Source organism: Apodemus sylvaticus, chromosome 18, assembly GCF_947179515.1.
Source record: "Apodemus sylvaticus chromosome 18, mApoSyl1.1, whole genome shotgun sequence".
Taxonomy (NCBI): Eukaryota; Metazoa; Chordata; class Mammalia; order Rodentia; family Muridae; genus Apodemus; species Apodemus sylvaticus.
The window spans coordinates 70558779-70586486 of NC_067489.1; the positions used below are offsets into that span (position 1 = coordinate 70558779).

A 27708-nucleotide genomic window follows, 5' to 3' on the forward strand; every position below is an offset into this window, starting at 1 on the left:
CAGGGACCACGGCACACTGGCCTGGCGTGCATGGAGTCCTGCCCCAGTTCGAGCCCAGCACCAGGTACTTGTGACTTCAGCACTGAGAGGTGGGAGCAGGAAGATCAGAAGTTCAGAATCATAAGCAGCTGGACGAGGGGGCTGCATGCGACACCGTCCAGAAAAAAATCTAAAAATTAATAAAATATTTCAAAAACCCAACATTTTCTTAAAGATAGAGTCGGGGAATGGCTTCAGTTTGGTATCGAGCTGAGCGTCGCGACCGTCTTGCTGTGTGACCTCAGCTGGTTCAGAACCTCTCGGCGCCTCTGCTCGGGCCGGAGGGGCGGGGCCGGCCGGGCGTCAGCTGACCGACTGGACCAATGGTGCTCGGGGGCGGGGACGCGGGACTGGGGTGGGGCCGTGGGCGGGGCAGGTCGCGGGAACACTCAGCGATGGACGAGCCGAGCCTCCTGCGGCGCCGCGGGCTCCAGGTGAGGCAGGGTGCGGGTGGGAGCGCGGACGGAGCCTTCCGGGCTGGGAAACTGAGGCAGGGAGTGAGGAAGTGGGCAAGCGTCAGATTGCGCCCTCTGCTCACCTGCTGTCCAGAACGGCTTGCTACAGGGGAAAGGAGGTGATCTGTTAGAGGGGGAAAACTGGAAACTGAGGCTGGGCTCTGGCACGGGGAGAAGGAACTCCAGGGTTCCCGCACCACACCAGCCGCAGGGCACGGGGCTCCAGCGTGTGCAGCCGCTGAGGTGGACTCCGGGCACAACCCAGCCGCCTGCCAGGGTCGCTCCTAGCGGCTAGTCCCCTGTCTCCGGTTCTCTCGCCTAAGGAAGCCACCACAGCGACTGCCCGGCTGAGACTCCAACTCTGCGGCAACACAGAGCTATGTGACCACGAAAGATCTGCAGGGTGTGTGGTAGTGGTGGCTTCTCCGTGCCTCAGTTTCTCGATTTAGCGTTGCGCCTCTGGGAAGTAAGAAAGTGGGCGTAGGGAGATCAAAAATGCAAGTCCAACTCTGGAGGCGACGCCTCTGGTTCCTCTGCATCTCAGTTTCCCCATCTGTAGCCTCTGCAAAACTCAGAGAGGTTTGCCTGCTCCGCCGTGAGCCCGGGACCGCACACCTGGGGGTCCAGCAGCCTCGCGGTGGGTGGGGTCTCGTGGCTACGCCCGCCCTGCATCCCGTGAGCAAAACCTCAGCGGGCTTAGAGCTAACGGCGCGGGTGGCGGCGGCCGCGGGAGGCGGGCACAGAGCAGAGGAATTTGGGGAAGTGAAGATTAAGTAAAGCTGTTTAGACAGGGGTAATGGGGCGGGTCCCCTCTCCTCGAAGCCCCGGAGCGGAGACCCCGCGGGAAGGCGGGAGTGGGGGCGGGGCTGGTGCGCGGCGGGTGTCGCCGGGGCCCCAGTTAGATGTGAGCCCGCCCTCGGCCTCTTAAAATAGAGACACCGCCTCCGGGTGAGTGAATGGGGGCGCAGCTGACGTCAACAAGTGGGACCTGTTCCACAGGGGTGGTAAATATTTTCAGATGACAGGTCCCACGCTACACACGGGGAAACTGAGTCCCGGAGAAGTATAGCGGTTCTCAGGCTCAAGCGGCCCGTAGGTTGACTGCAGGAAGTGGAGGGGTGAGCAGGGAGGACCAGAGTTGGGGCTCAGCAAGTGCAAAGGCCCGGAGGCCATGGCTGAGTGTTGTTTGTAAGGGGAACTAAAGCCTGTAGCCAGATGCGGATGCTCGCATCTGTAATCCCCGCACTTGGGCGCCAGAGGCAGGAGGGTCCAGGAGTTCGAAGCCAGTATAGGTTCTGTAAGACTCGTCTTGAAAACCCCAAACAACAAAACCATCCAGGAAAATATTTTTTTCAGTTGGAGCTAGGTGCAAAAGATAAGGAGCTTTTTAAAAAGCTAAATTTTAGCCGGGTGGTGGTGGCGCACGCCTGTAATCCCAGCACTTAGGAGGCAGAAGCAGGCAGATGTCTGAGTTCGAGGCCAGCCTGGTCTACAGAGTGAGTTCCAGGACAGCCAGGGCTACACAGAGAAACCCTGTCTTGAAAACACCAAATCCAAAAAAAAAAAAAAGCAGCTAAGTTTTGGGGACTAGCGAGAAGGCTCCAAGGGTAAAGGCATCGCCCTTGTCTCACAACCTGAGTTTAAGCCCCCGGAAGAAACATGGTAGAGGGAGAGAGTTGATTTCCACAATTTGCCCTCTGAGATGCACACATGCGCTGAGGCACGTGGGCACACACATATAGGAAATAAACACACAAGTAAATGAAAAGACAAAATAAGCAGGGCCGTGGTGGTGCATGCTTTTAATGCCAGCACTCAGAGGCAGAGGCAGTAGATCTCCTGAGTTCGAGGCCAGCCAGGGCTACACAGAAAAGCCCTGTCTCGGGGGAAAAAAAACCAAATCCAAAAAACAAAACAAAAGTTTGCCCAAGGCACGCTTTTTGAGCTATCTCTGACATGCTTAACAGGTTAGATCCTCAGCCAATCAAAGGGCAGGCTACCTGTGACAGCCAATCGGAGTGCTTGGAGGCTGATGCAGGAGGTCTAGACCTAAATGCTGGAGGCAGCATTTCTGGTAGCCAAGGTTGGCCTCAAACTCCTAACCATCTTGTCTCCTCCTGAGCAGCATGAGTCCAGGCTGCTGGCCCAGGGGATGGGGCCCCAGGCTGTGTGGCCGCAGCTGCCACCAACTTGAGATCAGAGTCATTGTGCAGGTCAGGCCAGCCCAGCCCACTTCAGCCCAGGGCAGCTGGAAGGCGGGCAGTACTGTCCCATGCTTTGGAATGGTCCATTTGGGAATGAGAACTACACACACACACACACACATACACACACAACACACACCCCACATACACCACATACACAACACATATACACACACAACACATATATACACACAACACACATACACACACAACACACACACATACACACATATGTACAACACACACAGACACCACACACACAACACACACACATACATCACACACAGACACCACACACACAACACACACATACAACACACACAAACATCACACACACAGCACACACACACAACACACACTCACACAACAGACACAACACACACAGAGACACACACACAACATGCACACACACAACACACACACACAACACACACACAACACACACACACGCACACACACAACATACACGCACGCACACACACAACACACACTCACACAACACACACAACACACACACAGACACACACACACACGCATGCTCATACACACACACACACACACACACGCACGCTCATACACACACACACACACACACACACGCACGCACGTACCTAGGTATATTTAGCCACCTCCTCCAGGAAACCCTGGAGTTCGACTTTTGTTAACAGCGATGGTGTATACCTATCGTCACAGGAGTTGGGAATCTGAGGCAGGAGGATTGCTTCAAGTTCTGAGGCCTGTTGGGGTTTCTGAGTAAGTTTGTGTTTAAAGAACAAAAGCCAAATTCCCATTATGCAGATGCCCTCGGAGGGTAGACTGCAGGGCGGACCCCCAGCCCCGGCCCACACAGCCGCAGTTGGAATCACCGAGTCGTCCCAGTCAGCCCTGCCGTGCCAGCGTGTACACCGCGGGCTCCTGAGCCTGGGGGCCACACGTCCCCCGGAGCGCGGCTCCGTCCTGACGTCCAGTCCTCCAAACTGCGTGATCTGTAGGCTGGCGGTGACTCCTGGCCACAGCACCCACCCCTGAGCGATCCCTAAACACAACATTTAAAGGGCGGCTGCAGCGGCTCAGTGGGCAGAGCACGGGGTGGTCACGCCGGCCTCGCTGGCCTGGGCTCCGCCCCCAGCTCCGCTAAGCCGCCATCAGTCTAGCATTCCGAAGTGAAGACAGGGAGGGTCAGGAGTTCAAGGTGAGGCTGGGCCTAGGGAGGGAGGGAAGAGACAGAGACACAGACTCAGCCTCAACAACAACAACATAGTCCCAGACGGCCATGCCCTGTGATCGCAGCCCTCTGCAGCTGAGCCCGGAGGATGGAGTTCCAGGCCACAGGATGCGCTTCAGAGAGAAGCCCTAAGAAAAATAAATAACAGCCAGTAGCTTGGGCGTCCGTGTAGGAGTCGTCACAGGAGCAGCTGTAGAGGAGGCCGCGGAAGCAGATGGCGCGGGGGACGTCGCGGGCCCACTTCCGGGGAGCTTTCCGGGCCTGGCACCCCACCCCCACCCCCAGCCCCCACTCCCCGCCACCTCGAGTCCTTTTGTATCTTGGGAACTAACAGAATTTAAACGTCTAGTTGCCTGCACTGGGCCTTATGGAACCTGCTTTTTTGAGTTAACTCAGGCACAGAGAGGTTAGGCCAGTTGGCAGACGCCACACAGCAGGACCTTCAGATCCCTAGAAAACAGCCCGGATGGTGGGATCCCAGGCTGAAACCTCCTCGAGTTCAAATTCTGTTTCTTTTTTGGCTTGGTAATCGGGGAAGCGGGTGTAAAAAACCCGCCCCCATGAGTGGATGAGGCTGAGGGGAGACCCTCGGGGAAATCCGAGCACAGCAGGGGCCCACCTCTACCCCTTTGTCAGCCAAGTGGTCCAGGGCCTGGCGGTTTCGTTCCCCTCCGATTGGCTGTGGGGACGGATGACGCCACTGGTTGCCATGACAGACACCCGCCTAGGGATGTGGGTAGTCTGGGACCCACCATTGTAAAAATAGTCCACGTCCCCAAAGTGGCCACCCCAATGAGTGTGTCTGAGCTGGGGGAGTCTGGAGCGTCCATTCCCCACTCTCCCGCTGTCTCTGTGCCTCAGTTTCCAAGCCTGTACAGCCGATCCTGAGTCGCTGAGACACAACGCGGTCCGTTTCTATTTCATTTGCTGCTGGGCTGAACAGTAGGCACCACAGCAGCGGGAAGGAACGAGCCCTGGCCGTTGGCACGGCTTTCTCGGAATTAAAAGGCTCCTTGAAGGAGCAGGTGGCAGGGCAAGCAGGTCAGCTGCAGCTGAGAAGCTGAGGCAGGAGAATCACTATGAGTTTCAGGCCGCCCTGGGCTGCATAGAGAGAGCGTGTCTCTCATGTTTGGGACGTGGCACAGTCAGTCAAGCTGCCTGCCCGGAGGCAGCTGTCTTCCCCTGGGGTCCACACTGAAAGAGACGCACGCACGTTGTCCCGTGCGCCATGACACGGTTGTGTGTGCACACGCAAGCACACAGACACAACATGAGCGTCCCCTAACCATGTGGTCAGAAGGGACAGGGACGTGGAGCCCAAGACTGGGCCTTCTTTCTCCTTATACACGGGACAGGCAGCTAGAGTTGGCACACACCAACTTTTTTGAGTTCTCAAAGGGTAAATCTAAGAGTGTCCCCACCCTGGACCAGAACCCACAACTTTATAGGCTCCGGGGATCTGGAGAAGTAAATTGGGGTGCTGAGGTGACAGGTGTGTCCCACTAGCACAGAATGTGTGTGTTTGTTGTACATTATTATTGCTTGATACAAGGCTCCCTCCCTGGCCCAGGCCGGAATGAAAATGTTCTTGTCTCCCTCCGCCAGGGCCGAGAGCCACTGTGCCCGCCTTTGTTTCTTCTTTTCCTTCCATTATTTTACATTTGTTCATTAATCTTGTGTGTGAGCACACACCCTTGGCCATTCCCTCATTCCAACATGAGAGTCCTGGGGACCGAACTCAGGTGGTCAGCTTTAGCAGCAAGCCCCCCTTCCCACTTAGCCGCAGTGATATATGTGTTCACACCCCCTCCCCAGCAGCAGGGTCAGAAGAACACGGATCAAGCTACGGAGCCTCACAGAGGCTGCAGTGGGCGCAAGGACCCTAAGTGGGGGGCGTAAGCAGACAGAGGCCTCGGCTGGGTCGGGAGGCTGATGCTGGGGTGCGGTGGGCGGAGCACTTCCTAGGTTGACCCTACTCTCTGTCTCTTCTTTCAGAAGGAGCTGAGTCTTCCACGACGGGGGCGTGGGTGAGTAATCTATTCCATGATTAACACCACAGCATCGCCTTCCCTCTTCCCTTCGTGTCTTCCATTGGGGCAGGATAGCTCAAACCCAGAACTCAGCAGCCTGCTCTGGAGGTCCCCGTCTCTCGGCCTCGCAAGGCTGCTGTCAGGGGTCCTCTGAACCCAAACTCTGATCTTCAGCACGAGCAAACTCACTTTAACCACTGAGCCTCTCCCCCATCTCCCTTCCTCTCCCCACCCCGCACCCCGCAAGAACACTTCCTGGGGCTGGAAAGATGGCTCAGCAGTTAAAGGCACTGGCTGCTCTTCCAGAGGTCCTGAGTTCAACTCCCAACAACCACAAAGTGGCTTACAACCATTGTAATGGAATCTGATGCCCTCTTCTGGTGTGTCTGGAGACAGCGACAATCTTCAAACACATATAAATAAATAAATCTTAAAAATACAAACCAAGCCGGGCGGTGGTGGCACATGCCCTTAATCCCAGCACTTGGGAGGCAGAGGCAGGCAGATTTCTGAGTTCGAGGCCAGCCTGGTCTACAGAGTGAGTTCTAGAACAGCCAGGGCTACACAGAGAAACCCTGTCTCGGAAAAAAATAAATAACAAACAAACAAACAAACAAAAAATACAAACCAAAACAAAATAACACTTCCCATCTTGGGATTTGGCCAAAGCAGAGTTTGGCATCTCAGTGATCCCAGCAGCACCCAGGAAGCTGAGGTAGTGTGATAGTTCCAAGCCAGCCTGGGCTACATAAGATCCTGACACACACACACACACACACACACACACACACACACACACGCACACGCACACGCATGCACATGCACACACACATGCACGCACATACACATGCATGCACACAGACACACAAGCACACACACACACACACATGCACACGCACGCGCATGCACATGCACACACACATGCACGCACATACACACACGCACACACACATGCACGCACACAGACACACAAGCACACACACACACACACACACACACGCATGCACACGCACGCGCATGCACATGCACACACACATGCACGCACACAGACACACACATAGACACGCACGCACACACACAAAGCCTATATCTGGGGACGTGACTCCAGTGTAGAAGACTTGCTCAAATATTTGCGGGCCATAGGCTTGAGAGGTGGCGCAGTGGGCTCCGGATGCATAGGCAGCCCCAAAAGTTATGTGTGCAGGGACAGACCTCTTTCACTAAATAAATAAATGTAGAAAAAGATTTGACTCTCAGCACTGGGGAGGGGGGTGGTTATGAAATATTAACTTCTAACCCAAGTACATTGGAATGGGCTTGCATGACAGAGACTCGCTTCCTTTCGGCGCCCGCCAACAGAATCCGTAATGCTGCCATCATCTGGGGAGCTCTGGAGCTCAAAGAACATTTTGTTCGGTGCGTCCCGGGTTTACAGATGGATAAACAAAGACTGGGGGAGGGGTTCACCTCCTGTTCGCTCCAGAGAGCAAATAATCTCGGACGCCCCATCTTTGAAAGTTGCGCATGCCCAGTTGGAGACTGACAGCTGGGTATTTTTTGAACACCTACGAAGTGTTAGGCCCTGCCCACAGGACAAACAGGGGAAAGAGATGGTTGAACCCCTCTGGCGCCCCGGTTCTTAGTGGGGGGGGGGGTTGCGGACACAAACATGAAAAGTGTGTGCTTACGGGAAATTAAGTGAAAAGAGACAGGCGCCGGATCATTTGGAGGAGATGAGGTTTGGTTTTGGAGAGGATCAGCGGCGGGCAGGGCAGGAGGAGGCCGGACGGGCGGCAGATGTGTGGACAATTCCAGACAGGGGGACCACGAGTGGAACCCGCTTTGTCAGTTGAAGGGGGACTGAGGAAGAAATGCAGGTTCTGAGAACTGGGTCTCAGTTGCCCCAAAGTCATGTGCACTACGGCTGGGGCGGGGCCGGACCTTGTCCTGGGTGCGCTGTTGTGAGGGATCGGGGGCAGGTGGAGCACAGTGCACCGACCTCGAGGGTAAAGTCAGGGCCAGAGTCGCCCGGGAGCTGCCAGCTCTGCCACCCGTGCTGTACGTGACTCGATCGCGGGCTGTCAGGGACCAGATCTGTGGGGGCGCGACGATGGGAGGGGACACCGCAATGCGATCTCGGGTGGGAGATCCTGGTCTACAGAACCCAAGTCTCCTTCCCTTCCGGCGCATGGCTGGGCGGCTGAGTGTCTAGGAAACTGGTCAAAGGGCCATATGGCAGAACCCAGGGATCGCGCGCAGGTCTCTATTCCGAGCACGCGCTCTCTCCGGAGCTGGGCGCTCAGCCCCGCCCCACCGCTAGGCTCCGCCTCTTTCCCCGCCCTCCACGACAGTTCTTAAGTGGTACCGCCCACAGACAGGCCCACGAGCCAGTCTAGAGTCCACACACACTCAGCAGCCCCGCCCACAACCTCACACCCGCGCGACTGGGGTCCTGCAAATTGCTTCCAAACGCCCAGCCCATAGTATACTTTTGAGGCCCAACCCCCTCAGCCGCATCCGGCTGTGTATACTAGGCCCCGCCCTCTCCAGAGACTCCTCCCTCCCCAACCCCCTCCCTTCTTCCCATAGCTCCGCCTCTCATTCTATAACCTAGTCTACACACCGGAATCCACGCCTACTTTCTTACTCAGGACCTCCCCAGAAGCCCGCCTCCTCACCCTCAGCGCCTTGTAACTCCGCTCACACCTCATAGCCCCTCCTGAACCTTGTAGCGCCGCCCCATCATCCTTTAGTCCTGCCTGGCATCTTGGCACTACTGCCTATCGTCCTGCCCCTCGGTCCACCGTCTGTCCGGCTCCTGGCCCCGCCCCGTGACCCGTAGCCCCGCCCCGAGCCCCGCCCCCGCCAGCCTCTGGTGCGCGCGTCCCTCTGTCCAGAGTCCCAGCGCGTCTGCTCACGCCCGGTGCCACCGAGCGTCGGTTCCCGCGCCGCCGCCATGAAGTCCCGCAGGGAGAAATTACTGATCCCCGCGCTGACGCTCGAGTGAGTACGGAGGCCCGAGCATCGCGGTGCGACCCCTGGGAATCCGCGGGGGTCACGTCGGGTCGCTGCGGGGTCACCGCTCGCCTCTGTCTTGCAGTCTGTCGCCTAGCAGCCAGAGCCCATGCCTGTTGAGCCCCGGCAGCCCGTGCAGCCCGTGCAGCCCATCTCTGGGCCTGCAACACTGGAGGTGAGTGGCGCCGCCCTGCACGCGCACCCTCCACCCGGGCCTTTCACACTCCCTGGCCGCCCCAGGCCTCAGTGTCACCCACCGCCTCCTTGGCTTCGCAACCCGCGGGAACAACCCAGCTGCTGGCTGGAGCTGGACAGGTGTCCCAGGCCAGGTCAGAAGTTGAGCCCAAGGACTTCTTGAGACAGGTGCTGGATTCCCAGGGCCCTGTTGGTTGGTGACCTCGGGAACCTGCCAGAAACTCTCCCTGTGGTCACACACAAACCCAATGGGCTGCACCAGACCGGAAATAGCCACTTCTGCTCTGATCATATTTCCTACTCAGGGAACTGAGGCTCTGAGACAGGCCTGTTATGATTCCCTAAGTCTGGGGGCCAGTTCGGCCGCCACACCCTCCTGAGAGTCAGCACCACCCTCTGTACCTTGGGGGCAGGTATCAGGGTGAAAGCCAAGTCTTGGCTTACCTGGGAGCCATTTACACCTTAGTATGAATGAGGTGCTGGGCACATCCCATAGACTTTGAATGGGGAAGACCACATACTATGGAATCCACACCTAATTCCAACTGGGTCACCTCCACCCACTCACTCAGCAAACGCTGACTAGGCACCTAACCAGTCCGTAGTTGTGAGCAAGAATGGCGGGGATCTCCCACCATGGGTCCTCAGTTGTCTGCAGGAGGTGACCAGTGAAGCAAATGAGCGACTCTGTTCAAATGCTGATACCTTGGGGAAGCTTATCGGAGCCATGGTCAGAGCTAGGTGAAGGGTAGCACCGGGCAGCTAGGACTGAGTGTGCAAAGGTCCTGCGGCAACCTTTTGAGGGGAATACGGTCTTGTAGTGACTGGGACATCTGGGGAAAGCTGGTCTGTCTGGAACTGGTTGCCACTGGAGGAAGGCGCTGCTGTTGCCACACTTCCTTGGGCGTGGGTGGAGAAGACCCAGGGCATCCTAGGGGACTATGTGAGGTCAGATACGTCTCTAAGTCCTTGTTCCCAACCCAGGGGAGGGCAGGTGAGCGGAAAGGGAGAGGCCCTGAAGTGGGGTTGCATGTGACCGAACAGGTTATACCTAGAGGAAATGGAGCCCAGCCTGCCGGGCAGCCACAGTCACCACCACAGGGGAGCAGAGCCACCTTGCCTGCAGCCACGCAGCCTGGAGCCTCACATTCATTCCGTGCTGGGACAGAGTGAATGTGATTTGTCTCGCAGCCGTTTGTACCTCAGTATGAAGGAGCTCCTCTGATCCGCACATGATCAGAAAAGAGGTCCTGTGTGTCCCATAATCCTTATGGTCCCAGATCTTGTGTAACCCACCTGCCTTTCCCCATCTGTCCCCACGCGTCACTCTGGATGGCAAGCAGTGTCTGTGCAACGAGTGCGCCCTGCCGAGTGAGAGAGAGCATCTCTCTGTGCCATTATGGGGTATTTATTTCCTTCACAACTTTGAGAGGCCCTAAAAGGCTTGTCCTGAATCTCTGCTCACAGTGTGTGCTCAGGGCAGGGCCCAGTATGCAGCAGGTGCTTATTTGATGCTCTGGCATAGATGAATAGAAAGCAAGTAGAGGGGCTCTGTTGTCCTTTAGGGTCAAAGGTTATCTCGACTTGGGCCTACAGGCCACAAACTGCCCAGGGCCTTGGAGTCCAGGCACAGAGGGAATGTAGATTTACCTGGGGTGTGCAGGGTATGGGGGCTGGGGACAGTGGTCCAGCCGTTTGGAATTGTGGGAAGAACTGACAGGATGGCTTGGCCAGATTAAGACTCACCCAAGGCTTTGCCATTTAAGCAACCCCAGAGAGACAAAGCAATGTCTCCAGAGCCAGTCGCAGGTGACTTATGACCCCTGCCCCAAGAGGGTTTCATGTAGAAGCCCTCTGCAGAGAGCACTGTGTGCTCAGAGGGCAAGAACTCTGCATAGCCCAGTTCTTCAGAGCAGGAGACAGGCCAGCTGGGGTGCTAGGGCGTGGTCTGTGGTTGGGGATAAGCAAACAGCCTGTGTATCAGGTGTGTGGTGGAGGTGTGCTCCCAGGCACAGCAGTGGTAGGTGGCTCTTCCTGGAGGGCTCCATCGCCATGTCAGGCGGCTTTGAGCCTTCAGTCAGGACTCAGACCTGACACAAGTGTCCATCGCGATCCTTTGTCACACGGGGCCGGTCCTTGGGACTCAGAATATGGGCTCTAGCCCTCTCATTTTCTCCAGGTCTTAGCATGACATGGTCCTTTCTCAGAGTTTGCTCCCGTGTGCCCCCAGCTCCTCACTGGAGGCTTCGTCCTCTACGCCAGCTTCTCAATGGTCTGTCTTTGGTTTCCAGGACAGGCGTGTGGGGAGCTCTGACGTCACCATGGCTCCCTGTCGCACTGTCAGTGAGCCCCAGTCCTTACTGCAGCTGTGTGGACAGCTCAGTGAGCACCGCCTCCCCCTCTGTGACTCCCTGTCCCCATGCCGGCTGAGTCTCTTCTTTCACAGGGTCAAAGTTATTATGTTGCCTGCCTGCCTGCCTGCCTGCCTTCTTTCCTATTTCTTGAGAGAGAAATAGCGTCCAACCTAGCCTTAAATTCCCAGATGTACCCCTCAAGTCCTGTGACAACAGGTGTGTGTCACCACTTCCGAGTGTGGCGAGGGCTGGGGTGGAGCCCTCCGTGCCAGGCAAGAGTTCTGCAGCTGAGCTTGAGATTACTCTTTGACATTCTTCACCTGCCTCCTTATCTGAGATCAAGGATTACCACCCTCGAAGTCACCCCTAGATGTCCCAGGGGCAGGGAAACTGTAAGTGTTCAATAAATGTTTATCAAGTGAATAAATGACTGGATATGGGTTTGTGCTCCAGCCAGCAGCATAGGAGACGCCTGATGTGGCAAAGAGCCTGGAGGAAACGTGGCAAAGTCTTGGGGTGACTTGAGAAGGATGGGTTGGGGAAACCCTGGGCGCCTGGGCCTCAGTTTCCTCAGCTATCTTCTTGTACCAAATATGGGGTCTTCATATCTTCAGATCTGATCAAGATCTTAATCAAGATCAGATCTGATCAAGGCTCTGATCTGATGTGTCCAAAGGTCCAGACAGCCAGGTGCTGTTAGAATGACTCCCACTGGCTACCTAAGACCTAGGGGAGAAGGATTCCTTTGCTTTGTTAGTGTAGGTGACTTATCGCCTTTGGTAATGGCTTTCGTGGCCGTGCACGCTGCGTTCATCGCAGGCATTATACAGATTGGAAGGAAAGGAGCAGAGCCAGGCAGGGTTGACACCTCTTACTGAGAGGACTGACGGGTTACAGCCTGCTTTAGTAACGCCAAAGCCCCACCCTGCTGCGGGCCCTAGCAACTCCCCGCCTCTGCTGATAAGGCCAAAGCAATGTCCCACCCGCTTGATGTGGCCCTAGCGACGCCCCACCCTCACCACGCAGAGCCCTAGCAACGGCCAGGTAACCCCGCCTCCCAAAGCTCAGAACCCTAGCAAAGCCCTGCCTGAGCAGCTGAGGTCCTTAGCAACGCCCCGCCCTCGTCCCAGGGTGCCTCTCCCGGTGCTTTGAGCGCTAGCAACATCCTGCCTGTGTTGCTGAGTTCCAGAGGAACGCCCCGCCCTCGCTACTCAGAGCCCTAGCAACGGCCAGGTAATCCCGCCCCCTATGCTCAGAGCCCTAGCAAAGCCCTGCCTGTGCTGCTAGCGGACTTAGCAACGCTCAAGTCCGTCCCAGAGCCCTAGCAACGTCCACTACGCCGCGCCCCGCTGCTCGGAGCCCTAGCAACGCCTCGCGCTGTCCCTCAAGGCCCTGGCAACGCTGGGTACCGACAAGCGGGTTCTAACCGCGCTCCATCCCAGCGCTTCCGTCAGAACTGTAGCAACAAAAGCTCCTTAGTTGGGGACCCTAGCAACGCCCCGCCTAGCGCTGTAACAACGCCTCGCCCCCTTTCCTCCTCCATCACGACGCCACGCCCCCTCAGGCTCCACCCCATGATTGGGCGGGGCTCCCAGCCGTGCTTCCTCCTTGCTACCGCGCGCGCTCCTTGTTGCTTGCGACTAGTGGGCCGCTCCACCGGGCTCAGGCCGAATCCGGCCGATCTGGCCGAGTCCCCGGCAGGCGGAGGGCGGCAGCATGTCGGACCCCAGCTACTGGACCGCGGTGGCGGCCCCCGGACACCGCAGCCGCCTAGCCAAGGGTGCGCTGCTACAGCGTTCCAAAAGGTAGGGGCAGCTGGGGGCGCAGGGTCTAGCTGTGGACGCCCGGTATTTGAACTCGGGATTCGGCCGAGCCTTGCAAAGCGAGGAATGTGGGAAGAATGAATAAGTCTGTCCTGGACACTCAGCGGAAATGTTGGCGCAGATGCAAATACTCATGGCCCAGGCTGACGAGTGGGTGGCAGGTCTGTAGCCAAGGCATACCTGGCTTCTCCTCGGCCTAGGTCCTCCTCTGCAAGGCACAAAGGCCAAGAGAGGTGGTGCCTAAACTGTCGACCTTGGTTCTAATTGTAGGATAGCTTTTTACCGTGCTGTGTGACCCCAGGCAGTTCCTCAACCTCTCTGTGCTTGGGTTTCTTCTGTATTTAGGTTTGCATAGTTGGGCAAAATCTGGGTTGCAAGGACCCTGAGTGCTCAGTCCAAAGCTTCGATTGGGCGTTGAGATAGCGCGGTGTGTCACATGGCTTACTAGTCTTTTAGAGCAAGGAACAGTGTACGCAGTTGGCATTTAATGTGTGCTCAAGAGGGGTGAGCCAGGTTCTCTGAGGTGCCCAATATGGTTGTTTTCAAGGTCTTGCCTATAAGCATAAGGGAACGGAGCCATCCTGGCTCATTGGCTACCGGTGCAGGACTCCGGGGCAGCCCGGGCAGGGAGAGGATGTGGCTGCCAGTGTGTGTCGTGTGCAAGGGGGGGGGGGCGACAGGAAGTCCTGCAGGGCCCTTTGGGTTCCGCTTCTGCACCCACACCTCAGCCTAGGGGGCAACCCTTCCCACTCCAGGTAACTGTAGCCCCGATTTCCCCGTGTGGAGAGCAGGCGGTTGGTGGGTTTGTACTGTGTCCACACCTGTGGCTTAGCTGACTCTGGGGGCGTGGCCCCCCACGGTCAGCTTCACAGGGTGTGTTGATTTGTGCATCTTCTGGCTGTCCTGATGGGGAAAACAAAGGCCCCTGCAGCAGCAGACAGGCTAGGCCCCGCTTCCTACCGCACTCCTGCCTGTGCCCTCTGCTGCCTGCGATGCCTCCTGTCTCACCTGCAAACTGTGCCCCTCTATCGCCCAGAACCCTCCCTGCCTCCCGAGCGCCCCGCCTGTGAGCGCCCCGCCTGTCGCTCCCTCCTTGACACTTCTGCAGAGTGGCGTTGGTGGAGGCTGTGTGGGCTGCTCTCCTTAACTTCAGTCAGAGCCGCCGTTGCTGGGTGACTGTAGGGAGCTGGGGAGGAGGGCAGGATCCCAGTGACTTCAACTCTGCCAAGCTCGGAGTCTGGTGGGCAGAGGGGCCAGAGACCTGGGCTGGGGGACCGGGCAGGCGGCCAACAGGGGCATGGCTTTGTATGGAGCCCTCTCCGGCCCCCAATGCAGAGACTTTGGGTTAAAGGGTGTGATACCACAGGGGGAAGCATTAGCGCTTTGGCAGGATCTAGGGACGGTCCCCAGCTTCGGGGACAGGGAGGGAGAGTGGAGTTGGCTCCTGGGTATCTCCTGCCTCCACCAGACATCTGGGCATGCCTGGCTGGCATCATGGATGCCATGATGGATGAAGGGTCAGGGGCGGGAAAGGAAGAAGTCAGTATGTCCATGTCACCTGCCTGCCTGCCTGTGACACCAGATGGGCTTTCTCCCGCGTGTTGCCTCACCGGTGGTGAGGAGCATGGAAAGGGGACTTTGAAACGGGTTGTGTCCCATGCGCCATCTGAGGGGATCAGGCCCAAGGCCAGCCTGTGCTATATGAGACTGTTTCTTTTTCTTTTTCCTTTTTGTTTTTTCGAGACAGGGTTTCTCTGTGTAGCCCTGGCTATCCTGGAACTCACTCTGTAGACCAGGCTGACCTCGAACCTCAGAAATCCGCCTGCCTCTGCTTCCCAAGTGCTGGGATTAAAGGCGTGCACCACCTCCGCCTGAGACTGTTTCAAGAATAACTAGATACATTTGGGCTGGGTGTGGTGGCACATGCCTTTAATCCTTTTGAAGCTGAGGCAGGTTCTGTGAGTTCAAGGCCAGATAGCCTTGGGCTATACAGAGAAACCTTGTCTCGATTAAAAAAAAAAAAGGTATATTTGCCTAGGGGTGACTTCCAATGGGCCTCAGAAACCCCTTAAAGGGACCCACCACAGGGACTCGTGGTTGGTCTGTCCCTGTCCCTCAGGTTTGCTAACACTGCTGTCCCCCCACAGCTGCCGCAGTGGCAACCGTAAGAGCCTCGTGGTTGGGACGCCCTCCCCGACTCTCTCCAGGCCTCTGTCACCTCTCTCTGTCCCGACTGGTGAGCAGGGAGATCCAGGTGGGTGGCTGGGTCCTGATGCCACCCTGAAGTGACAGTTTTCCCACCTCCCCTCAGCAGGTAACAGCCCCCTGGACAGTCCTCGCAACTTCTCCGCTGCAGCCGCCATCAATTTCCCCTTCGCGCGGAGGTGAGTGTCCTGCCCTGGACTCGCCACGCCCAGGGCCACACCTGCCTGCCCCTCATTGATTTTTGTCCCTCTCTTGGCCCCTTCCTGCCCTGGTGTCTGGTGGTGGTCTCTCCTGCGGCTTCCTCCTCCACAGCCACCTCGCCCACGGTGACAGGTAATTGAGAGTTCTGGGAAGGAAGAGGAGGCTGTAGCCTGACTACATCAGTAACTCACTAACAGACGCATTAGTTCACTAACTGAGAACTGACGGTGCCCAGGGCCTTCAATTCCACCAAGGATTGAGCGGCTAAGGCTGTGTGTGCCTGGGCACGGGGTGAAGCCAGCTCCGTTGGTGGATCCCTGAGTTGTTTGTGGTCTGGCTTGCTCTGCACCTTATCAGGGAGGGCTTCCTGGAGGTAATGGACCTGGCCGCCTAGAGGGTCCTTGATCCAGAGTGGGAATCCGCCAGCACAGCTTGCTAGAGGCCCTAGCAGCACAGGGTCAGGCTGTCTCCCATCTGTCCCTGTCCCCCTCCAGGGCTGACGGCAGAAGATGGTCGCTCGCTTCCCTCCCATCCTCGGGCTATGGGACCAACACTCCCAGCTCCACCGTGTCGGTACTGACCGCTGCCTGGGCAGGTGGAACGGGGTGGGGTGGATTGGAACGGACACGCCCTGCTGTGGTTTGTGGGGCTCGACCCTAGGCTGGGAGGGCTTGCAGCGCCTGTGGGATGCCGGGTGCTGGGCCTGGGCTGTGACCCGACCTTCTCCTTGTCGCAGTCAAGCTCGTCCTCCCGGGAACGGCTACACCAGCTCCCCTTCCAACCCACGGCGGACGAGCTGCGCTTCCTGTCCAAACACTTCCGCAGCTCAGAAAGTGTGGTGGACGAGGACGGAGGCCGCTCCCCGCGCCTGCGCCCACGCTCGCGCAGCCTCAGGTAGACTTGGGCTGGGACCTCTCCACCTGACAAGGGCCTCCTGTGTGCCCCTCGCTCTCCTGTGTGACCCTACTCTGTCACCCCTTCAGCCCTGGACGCACATCAGGAACCTTTGACAACGAGATAGTGCTGATGAACCAGGTGTACCGGGAGCGCTTCCCCAAGGTATGCTGCAGACCCCTCTACCCTGCGGCCCCACCCTCGGCTAGCATGGTCTACTTCCCAGGCTCTGCACCCTGTCACTCACCAGAACCCTGCCCACCACTAAGGCTCTGCTCCCTGCCAGTCACCAGCGTCAGACCCTCTGCTGAGGTCGCCCAGCTCTGGTCATTGCTGTCAGCCCCACCTCTGTATCAGTTATCCCTGTCCCATCCTCTATTCCTGTCACCCCCTCTGCCTGTCCTGTGACTATAGCCCGGCCCCCGACTGAACCGCCTTCTCTCAGACCCCAGCCTGGCCCGTCCTGTCCTCTGATCCACTTCTGTCATTACTCGCGCCCCCCCCCCCACCCCCGTCCACTGACCTCTGCTCTCCCCGCGCAGGCCACGGCGCAGATGGAGGGCCGGCTGCAGGACTTCCTGGCAGCATTTGCCCCTAGCGACCGCCTGGCACTGGCCGATGGGGTCCTGGGCTTCATCCACCACCAGATCGTGGAGCTGGCACGGGACTGCCTGGCCAAGTCGGGCGAGGCTCTGGTCACGTCCCGCTACTTCCTGGAGATGCAGGACAAGCTGGAGAGGCTGCTGCAGGATGTACGAGGGGTGGGGTCTGTGAGGGGTGGGGTCAGGGGAGCCTAGGCTGGCCCCTATCGGGTGGGCGTGGCCTCCGCTGGCCAGTCTCGGCAGGTGTACTTGCCTCCAGGCTCACGCGCGGTCAGACAGCGCCGAGGTGGGCTTCATAGTGCAGCTGGTCCGCAAGCTGCTCATCATCATCTCCCGGCCAGCGCGGCTGCTCGAGTGCTTGGTAAGCCGCAGGCGGGGGGCCTAGGGGCCTGGGGGCCAGGGAGCCAGGCCAGGGCTGCAGGCTCACGGCCTCTCCTGCGCAGGAGTTCGACCCTGAAGAATTCTACCATCTACTGGAGGCCGCAGAAGGCCAGGCCCGCGAGGACCAGGGCGTGAAGACCGATCTGCCCCGCTACATCATCCGCCAACTGGGCCTTGCCAAGGACCCCCTGGAAGGTGAGGGCACCCGGTTAGGGAGGATCTGCATTGGAACCCGGGCTCCCTGTGTTTCCTGGTCCCAACCCCGCGCTGCCGCTTTAAGACAGTGACCCCTGCCACGTGGGTAATGCTCAGAGACTCACTGCTAACTGTTGTCTGCCAGTCCCTGGGGCAGAACACCTGGAGAACATGGCTTTCCTAGAAGATTCTATCGTTCTTGCTACTGGGCTACACAGTGAATCCTTTCCAAAAGCAAAACACAAAACAACAACAAAACAACTTTCTTTCTTTGACAGAGATCCAGCCCCTGAGTGACCCTGACGAAGGCCAGCCCCCAGCTCCTGGGTCCCCTGAGGTGAGCTACAAGCTGGTTGCCCCATGTTGCCCTTTCCTGGGTGGTTGATTAGGGTATGAGTTTGCTGAAATATATGCTTAATAATTGTGATGTGGGGTGTGGCCGCAGTGAGACTGCTCCATCATAGAAGTATCCCGAAGCTGGGCTGGGCTGTAATGGGCTCTGAAAAGGTGGGTTTTGAAGGATGTGTAGAAGTTTGCTGGGAAGCAGGCTATGCTAAAAACAAAACAAAACAAACCCCAAAAACTAAGAAACTTACATATTGACAAGTTTGGACAGAGAAGAAGTAGCAGCCTCAGTGAGACAGCAGCCTAGACTTGGGGACAGCTTTGCAGTGGACAGACCCTGAGCTCTCCCCTTGCAGAGCCGAGGCCTGGGCGGTCCGTCTCGGAGGAAGCCATGTGAGAGCGACTTTGAGACCGTCAAGCTCATTAGCAATGGAGCCTATGGGTGAGGCCTGGGTGTCTACTGGGCGCAGCTCTGGGCCTGGACTGCTGGTTACTCAGTGTCCCCCTTCGTATGTCCAGGGCCGTCTACCTGGTGCGCCACAGGGACACACGGCAGCGCTTCGCCATCAAGAAGATCAACAAGCAGAATCTGATTCTGCGCAACCAGATCCAGCAGGTGTTTGTGGAGCGCGACATCCTGACCTTCGCGGAGAACCCCTTTGTTGTCGGCATGTTCTGCTCCTTTGAGACCCGGCGCCACCTCTGCATGGTCATGGAGTATGTGGAAGGTGCGACCCCTAGGCTGCGAGCCCCGCCCCCATTCCCACCTCTGGGCACAACTGGGGCGGTCCAGAGAGGGATGTGTTGGGGCCCTGGAGGGCTTGGCATAGTGGCCAGGCTGAGGGAAAGAGCGTGCACGTTGGCACTGCCTGGAGACAGAGTCCCGCCCCTGCTGACCTCAGCCGCATGGGCGGGACCCAGGCCTGATCCAAGTCCCGGTGTAGGGGGTGACTGCGCCACGCTCCTGAAAAACATGGGCCCGCTGCCCGTGGACATGGCGCGTATGTACTTCGCGGAGACGGTGCTGGCACTGGAGTACCTGCACAACTATGGCATTGTGCACCGAGATCTCAAACCTGACAAGTGAGTGGCCGGCTGGGGCTGGGGCTGGGCTTCTGGGCGGGGCCATGGTGTTAGGGGTCTGGCAGGTGCTGCTAGTATGGAATGCCAGGATGGCGTCCTCATGCACACATGCACCTACTGTGTGCTCTGAAGAGGGAGGACTCCCTGGTTTCTTAGTGCTGTGTGGAGACGAGAGCTGGCGTGAGCTGGCGTGAGCAGAGCCTGGCGCTGCTTGCTCTCAGCTCAGCAGGTGTATCTGACACCGCTCTTTATCTCGGCACTTCATTTCTGTGCACACACACACAGTAGTCACGGACATGTGATTCTTTATTGGCCTAGACATAAAATGGGGGTGGGGCAGTGGAGCAACAGCAGTGTGAACAGAAAGTGAGCTTTGGAGGAGTGGACGTAAGGTGCATAACCAAGGGCATCGCAGGACTCGGTGGACACACCTGTCATCCTAGACTCAGGAGACTGAGACAGGAGTTTAAGGCCAGGCTGAGCCGGGCAGTGGTGGCACACGCCTGTAATCCCAGCACTTAGGAGGCAGAGGCAGGCGGATTTCTGAGTTGGAGGCCAGCCTGGTCTACAGAGTGAGTTCCAGGACAGCCAGGGCTACACAGAGAAACCCTGTCTCAAAAAAACAAAAATCAAAAACAGAAACAAAAAGTGGGGCTGGGCAGCCTGGAGGGGAGGCTATGGGGGCAAAGCAGGGTTGGTTGGTTTGTTTTAGAGCAGTGCGTGCTGATGGGTTACCTAGGGAGACCAGGTCTCACAACAAAACAAAAACTGTAGATCCAGGGGGCTTCAGCCAACCTTGGCGCTGGGCTGGCTCTGGCCCCCACCCGGCCTGAGGGCCCTGGCCTCCCCACAGCCTGCTCATCACCTCCCTCGGCCATATCAAGCTGACGGACTTCGGCCTGTCCAAGATCGGCCTCATGAGCATGGCCACCAACCTGTATGAAGGTCACATCGAGAAGGATGCCCGAGAGTTTGTGGATAAGCAGGTGTGACCCAGCCCAAGGGCAAGATGAACCCACCCACCCCGAGTGCACGCATGCGGGCCAGGCCAGCCTCACTTCCCTCATCCTGTAGGTCTGTGGGACTCCTGAGTATATCGCACCAGAGGTGATCTTCCGCCAGGGCTACGGGAAGCCGGTGGACTGGTGGGCCATGGGCATCATCCTGTATGAGTTCCTGGTGGGCTGCGTGCCGTTCTTCGGAGACACGCCTGAGGAGCTGTTCGGACAAGTTGTCAGCGGTGTGTCTTAAAGGATCTGGGACTGGGCTGACCACGGTGCTACCTCAGGGTGGGGTGTGCAGGAAGGTGCTAGAAAGGGCATCCTGACGCTCCTCCCACCTCCAACTTCAGATGAGATCATGTGGCCAGAGGGAGAAGAGGCCCTTCCCCCCGACGCTCAGGATCTCATAACCAGACTTCTGCGTCAGAGCCCAATGGACAGGCTGGGTACTGGTAGGTCCATGGGACAGCTCCACTCGGGGCCTGTTTACCAGGCTATGTGGAAGAGGGAACTGGAACTGGGGTTTTGAAGGGTCTGTAGGAGTTAACATGCATTAAACTTTGAAGTTGGCTCTGGTGCTCCCCCCCCTTTTTTTTTTAACCACATTTCTGGGTCTGTCCTGGCTCCATTCAGTGGGAAGGGAGGTGGGGAGTTGGGGTGTGTGTGTTGTGCAGAGCTCAGGCAGCCTGTTTGCAGGTGGCACCCATGAGGTGAAGCAGCACCCCTTCTTCCTGGCCCTGGACTGGGCAGGGCTCCTGAGACACAAGGCCGAGTTTGTCCCACAGCTTGAAGCTGAGGACGACACCAGCTACTTTGACAGTAAGTGGGGACCCTGTGGAAGCAGAGCAGGGCCTCCTGCCCGTGACCCCTGCCTGTGGCACAGCACCTGCATGTCAGGGCTCCTCCTTGCCTGTCTATCTTGTGTGAATCGGGAATGCAGCTCAGCCTTGAGACATCTCCATATAGGAACATGAATTCCTACGTGAACACACAGCTTTGGGGACACGGTGGGGACCACCAAATGTGGATCTGCTGTGCAGGAGTCTGTTCCCAGACACCTGGCAGGTTCTGGCTCCGGTTCCCATCTGGCTGGGCTGTTCTCCTGTAGCTGAGTGCCAGGCCCTGGGCCTCTGGGTGTCCCTGGCTGCCCCACCCCCTTCCCTCCCACAGCTCGCTCTGAGCGGTACCGCCACCTGGGCTCCGAGGACGAGGAGACGAACGACGAGGAATCCTCCACGGAGATCCCCCAGTTCTCCTCCTGTTCCCACCGCTTCAGCAAGGTGGGCTGGCTGCTGGCAACATGCTCTTGAGTCTGTCAGCCTGTGTGTTTCGTTCAGTCTTGAGTTCTGAGACGGGGCCTCCTGTCACAGCCTCCTAGGTGCTGGGGTGGGTGCCCTTTGTCACCATTCTCCCTCTTACTGACATTAAAAAAACAAACACAACCTCACAGGTTTACAGTAGTTCCGAGTTCCTGGCTGTCCAGCCCACCCCCACGTTTGCTGAAAGGAGCTTCAGCGAGGACCGAGAGGAAGGCTGGGGACAAAGCAGCGAAGGGGACACTGGCCGCCGGCTGAGCACTGACCTCCGGTAGGTGGGCTGAGGAGGTGAGAGCCAGGTTACACAATCTGACTAGAAGGAGCTTCCCACTGGTCCAGTAGGAAAGAGTGAAGGGTAGGAGGTTCCTGACAGTCTCACTCGTGCTGACACGGTGGCTGCTGTGCTCCGAGGCCCTTTTCTCCCCAGTGCACTTGGCTAGTAAACTCCCTTCCTCCTCGAGCTCCAGACTCGATAGAAACAATGCTGGCTAGAGAGTGGGAGCCTGGAAACTGGGATTTTAGGTTGAAGAATAAATGTAACTTTTATTCTCTAGATGTAATTGTTGTGTCTAAGGCTTATGCCTCCCTCTGCTAGCCTAGGCCGAGTCCTGGAGGCTTCTAGCAGCTGCCTTCAATCTTACCCAGGCCTAGAAGGCTCTCAGCCTCTGAGACTCCCTGCTGAGCAAGCTCTCCCTGCCTAGTTCTTCCTGACCTCCGGCTGTTCTGGCTCTAACTCCTCTCCACACTGACTGACTCAAACTGGCTTCTCTCTCTCTCTCTCTCTCTCTCTCTCTCTCTCTCTCTCTCTCTCTCTCTCTCTCTCTCTGCTTCTCCTGAATTGCCCTGCTTGGCCTCATACTAATTCTGGCCATCTGTTCTAATCTTCTTCTGGCTCCTTCCGATTCTCTGGCTCGTTCTGTCTTCACCTGTGTCTAGTTGTTCTCTCCCTGCACCTGCCTCTGTCCAACTGTCCCGGGAAAACTGCATCCTCCTCCTCCTCCTCCTCCCCCTCCTCCTCCCTGCACTGCCCCTCACAGAGCTTCCCTTTCCTCTTCTCCTGAGGGTTGGGCATGTGCTATTCTGTCAAAGCTTTCTCTGGTTGTCACTTTGTCTGCCACATCCCTTTCAAACATGGGTGCTTCCTTCTTCTTTTTTTTTTTTTTTTTTTTTTTTTTGGTTTTTTGAGACAGGGTTTCTCTGTGTAGCCCTGGCTGTCCTGGAACTCACTCTGTAGACCAGGCTGGCCTCAAACTCAGAAATCCACCTGCCTCAGCCTCCCAGAGGGCTGGGATTAAAGGCTAAAGGTGTGCACCACCACTGCCCAGCAGCTGCTTCCTTCTCAGAACTAACTTTACCTTCATTGTTTGGGATTAAAGCTATGTGCTAAGGGCGGTCTGCATTCCAGCCAGAAGGAATGTAGGGGCGTGCTAAAGCAGTTGGTATTCCAGTCAAAATTGCTGGATTAAAATCCCTCTCCTGAGCCGGGTGTGGTGGTGCACTCCTGTAATCCCAGCTCTCAGAAGGCAGAGGCAGGCAGATTTCTGAGTTCAAGGCCAGCCTGGTCTACAGAGTGAGTTCCAGGACAGCCAGGGCTACACAGAGAAACCCTGTCTCAAACCCTCCCCCCAACCCCCCAAAAAAATCCCTCTCCACTGAATAGTTCTGCAAGCAGGTGTGGCTGAGTGACATAGCCTCCTCCCTCCAACAGGCTGAGGTCCTGGACACCTGCCTCCTCCTGTCAGCCATCTTCCTGTCAGACTGACCGGGGTCCCAGCCCATCTCTCCTAAACACCATCAGTTTGGACATGATGCCTAAATTTGCCTTCTCCTCCGAAGATGAGGGAGCAGGTTCAGGACCTGCTGACCCCAAAAAGCCTGTCTTCATCCTGGGGGAGCCTGACCCCCCACTCCCAACCACCCCAGTGACACCCAAGCCCTGTAACCTTTCTGGTAAGTGGGCCTCAAGGTGAGTGGGGGGGGGCTGTAGAAACAGGAATAGTTTCTCCAGAAATCACAAACTGAGAGTAGACAGGCCTTACACACCCTGAACCTTCATTCTAGCTTCTTATAGCTGGGGGCAGGGGCGTGGCTGGGATGAGATGACAGGTGCCAAGCTCACCCCAGTTGTCCCCTCAGCCGACACAGCTGTCCTCAGCCATGCCCGCCTTCGAAGTAACAGTACAGGCGCCCGGCACTCGACTCCTCGGCCCCTGGATGCTGGCAGAGGCCGCCGCCTAGGAGGCTCAAGAGATCCCGGCCCCGAGAAGTCCCGGACCTCCCCTGGTGGCAGCGGGGGTCGAGTGCCCAAGTCAGCCTCTGTATCCGCCCTGTCCCTCATCATCACGGCAGGTGATGTGTCACTCTTCCCTGTGGTGGGGGGTGGGGTGCTTCTAGAACGGATGCAAGACCGAACGCCAGGGTGGGGCCGTGTGGTCACGTGGGAGAAGACCCGAAACCCACGTAGTGTCTGTCCCACCCTCCACAGACGACGGCAGCGGGGGCCCTCTCATGAGCCCCTTGTCGCCCCGCTCGCTGTCCTCCAACCCGTCCTCCCGGGACTCCTCACCCAGCCGGGACCCATCACCAGTGTGTGGTAGCCTGCGGCCCCCCATCGTCATCCACAGCTCCGGCAAGAAGTACGGCTTCAGCCTGCGGGCCATTCGCGTCTACATGGGTGACAGCGACGTGTACACGGTACACCATGTGGTCTGGGTGAGTCTTGGCCCGGCTGTGGGACCCGGGGCGGTGCTCTCCCTCCCTGAGTGGCCCCGCCTTGCTCCGTAGCTGGGGGAATTGATGCAGTGGCTTACTTGGGTACATATGGGCCTGTGCGGGTACGGCCTGCGGTACTGACCATCCGTGCTGCGCCCGCCCGCAGAGCGTGGAGGAGGGGAGCCCTGCACAGGAGGCGGGGCTGCGTGCTGGGGACCTCATCACACACATCAACGGGGAGTCGGTCCTGGGCCTGGTGCACATGGACGTGGTGGAGCTGCTGCTGAAGGTGCGACCCGTGGACCCCCGGACCCCCGGACCCCCGGACCCCCGGCCTGAGGGTCTGCCCACTGCGCATCCTGGCAGCTTTTCCAGCTGCACCTCCCCTATGGTGGAGTTGAGGGAACCCAGTGTTCGTGCTGGGAAGGTGTCTTCCCCCTCCCCGAAAGCTCTCAGGTGACCGGTGTCCCTTCCCGCAGAGCGGCAACAAGGTCTCCCTGCGCACCACAGCCCTGGAGAACACCTCCATCAAGGTGGGGCCTGCGCGGAAGAACGTGGCCAAGGGCCGCATGGCCCGCAGGAGCAAGCGCAGCCGGCGGCGCGAGACCCAGGACCGGTGAGCGGGGAGGCCAGGAGCAGGGCCCGGGCACCCCAGCCTTCTCAGCCTCCCTCACTGTTACCGTGCCTGTCCCCAGGCGGAAGTCTCTGTTTAAGAGGATCTCGAAGCCATCTTCTGTGCTCCACACCAGCCGGAGCTTCTCCTCGGGCCTCCAGCACTCTCTGTCCTCCAGCGAGAGCCTCCCCGGGTCACCCACTCACAGCCTGTCACCTAGCCCCACTACGCCCTGCCGCAGCCCTGCCCCCGACGTCCCCACAGGTGGGTGGGCTCTCAGCCCAGGCCGCCCAGTACAGGGCAGAGGGAATTGCTGTCTGGTAGCCAGTGCCCTTCATCCCAGCACGTAAGAGAGGCAGAAAAGCCAAGAGTTCAGGCCAACCTTGTCTTTTCAGCCTGGCTTTATGAAACTCTGCCTGTGAATATGAATATATATGCACATCCATGGTAACAATCAGTAAGGCGCCATGACGTGTGCTAGAGCTGAGGGAAGGCCTGGTGGCCTTGTGTTCGTTGTCCCAAGTATGTAAGGGTCAGACACAGCTCTGGGGAAGGGTCAGGCTATGCAAAGAGGAGGCAGAGGTTTCTGAGAGGAGGGGTCGGTGAGGCCTGGCTTTGATGGATGAGTAAGAGTTCACTAAAGCACAGCCAAGGGGACTCCCTGTGTGGGTGGGTGGCAGCAGTGGAGGGCAGTGCCAGTTTGGTCAGTGCAGGCCCTACCTCTAGGAGCGGGACAATGACCAATTCCTGTCGCACACAGACACGGCATCCCCACCCAGTGTGTCCCCAAGCTCCAGCAGCCCCGCTTCTCCAGCCACTGGCCACACCCGCCCCAGCTCACTGCATGGCCTGGCTGCCAAGCTCGGACCACCTCGGCACAAAAGCGGTCGCCGCAAGTCCACAAGCAGCATCCCTCCGTCTCCGCTGGCCTGCCCGCCAGTGCCCACGCCGCCGCCGCGCTCGCCGTCGCCCCTGCCGGGGCACATCCCCATCCCTGCGCGGTCACCTAGGCTGCGGAGGGGCCAGTCCGCCGACAAGCTGGGTCTGGGCACCTGTGAGAGGCTGGACGGGGACGGAGGCCGGCGCGGCCGGGGCGCCGAGGCTGAACTGGTCGTCATGAGGAGGCTGCATCTGTCAGAGCGCCGGGACTCCTTCAAGAAGCAGGAGGCGGTGCAGGAGGTGAGCTTTGATGAGGAGCCAGGGCCACCTCGCACAGTGCCGAAGATCGCTGTGCAGGGTGCAGAGGCCACGCCTGGAAGCCCAGGACCAGGCAGGAAAGACTGACCACCTTGTCTGACTGCACTTCCTTACGGAGCTGTCACCTTCACCAAGTCACGCCCATCTGGGGTGCAGCCATCAGCCTGGTCTCGGCTGGAGGACGGGAGTGGCAGGGACATGTACATAGCCAGCCCTTGCGACTAATTTATTACTTTTTATAAGCAATAGCCAGGCTGGGCCCCTGGTGGACTCGGCTGTCTGTCTTGTCCTTGGCCTGGGGCGCAGCCTACAGACCCTGTTCTCTGGGTCAAGGTGAAGCACTTTGGACAACTTCTGTGTTTTCTAGTTTGTCCCCTGTCCTTTCCAAGTGTGTGTGTTGTGTGTGTGTGTGTGTGTATGTGTCCCCATCCCATTCCCAACCCAAGACCCACTTTAAGGCACACAAACGCTGATTCTGTCCAGTGTCGACAGAATCTGGAAGCTGCACCCTAAAATGGGAGGACCTACACTCTGAAGACTAACTTCTGTGTGGGAGTAGCTCTCCTCAGACCGTCCTTACTGCACTCTGCCTGTGATCCTGCATGCTTCAGTTTAGGGGTTACTGTGGGAACACAGGGCTTGGAGGATGGGGAATGCTCTGGTTTAAGACAGAATAGCCCACACACCTTGCAGGAAATACCTGACAAACTTAAGGGCCATCAAGGTGGGGAGGGGGTCCACTGCAGGGATGGGGCAAAGCACCTGTCTACCCAAGTGAGGACCTGCCTGACCACCAACCAACACCCCACCCCACCCCACCCCGCACCACAAAATCAATGCCTACGCGCACAGAGTCCCATGTGCATGAAGCCCATCATGGTGAGGCCGGGACAATGTGATCTCCCTGGGGACGGAGTGTGGCCCCCTATGCTGTGCAGTTCTGGAGGAGTCTGTCCCCTTCTGTGCCTGTGCTGCTGTGTTTACAGAACTAACCCCAGTGACTTGCACATGTGTGCGCTGAGCACACCAGAATCCGCCCGCCCGCCCCTGCCCCCCACCCCAGGCTTTGTGTGATCCAAGCAGCTGAGATTTCCAAGGCCAGGGGCTTGTCCCACAATGACCCAGTAAGGTTCTGGCTCAGGACAGGATTTCCCAGCCCTACTGTGCACATGGCCACGGGGGAGCCCAGGCTGTCCCCATAATGCCATGCAATCCTGCAGCCATCTAGTAGGCTGCCAATGACGCAGCTCTCCACACTCTGAGGGGAGTTTGCAGGCACGCAGACCCTCTGACCTCCCCTGACGCCCAGCCAGTGCTGTCTGCTGGAAGAGACCAAGGCTGTACATGAGCAGCCAGCCCTCCACACAGCTTGGAGCTGCATCAAATAAAGCTCATGGTGACATCTGCTGCTGCTGTGTGCATGTGTGAGTGGCCGGGGGTGGGGCTCAGTATCATCTAAGGTGAGTTTTGTAGGCTGTATAGGGGTTTGCTTAAACACTTAATCCAAGCAGGCTGCATCCCAGCTACCTAGCAGGCTGGGATCCTGACTAGATAGTAATGGGCAAAAATCTGACCTCTAAAATGAAGTGTTTCCAGGCATGACAGTGTACACAGTCATCCTAA

The 27708-nt window shown here is 57.9% G+C and overlaps 1 protein-coding gene across 11 annotated transcripts; it reads left to right on the plus strand.

Annotated features, from left to right (window-relative positions):
* The first annotated feature begins 406 nt into the window (after nucleotides 1-406).
* Nucleotides 407-27492, plus strand: Mast3 (microtubule associated serine/threonine kinase 3). 11 transcript variants are annotated; one of them, XM_052162098.1, is made up of 28 exons: nucleotides 407-473; nucleotides 5919-5950; nucleotides 15488-15576; nucleotides 15652-15724; nucleotides 15858-15878; nucleotides 16241-16319; nucleotides 16483-16640; nucleotides 16730-16805; nucleotides 17183-17392; nucleotides 17502-17603; nucleotides 17686-17818; nucleotides 18097-18155; nucleotides 18520-18605; nucleotides 18683-18891; nucleotides 19108-19246; nucleotides 20100-20232; nucleotides 20321-20486; nucleotides 20598-20699; nucleotides 20944-21066; nucleotides 21418-21527; nucleotides 21698-21834; nucleotides 23272-23513; nucleotides 23700-23912; nucleotides 24049-24275; nucleotides 24442-24564; nucleotides 24755-24891; nucleotides 24971-25152; nucleotides 25649-27492. In XM_052162098.1, the coding sequence occupies exons 1-28, from the start codon at nucleotides 435-437 to the stop codon at nucleotides 26170-26172; spliced, it is 3924 nt and encodes a 1307-aa protein (XP_052018058.1). In that variant the 5' UTR covers nucleotides 407-434; the 3' UTR covers nucleotides 26173-27492. The 11 variants fall into 11 exon arrangements, with proteins under 11 accessions (XP_052018058.1, XP_052018059.1, XP_052018062.1 ...); XM_052162099.1 differs by having other exon boundaries at nucleotides 15655-15724; XM_052162093.1 differs by lacking the exons at nucleotides 407-473; nucleotides 5919-5950 and adding exons at nucleotides 8860-8956; nucleotides 9054-9143.
* The last annotated feature ends 216 nt before the right edge of the window (nucleotides 27493-27708 follow it).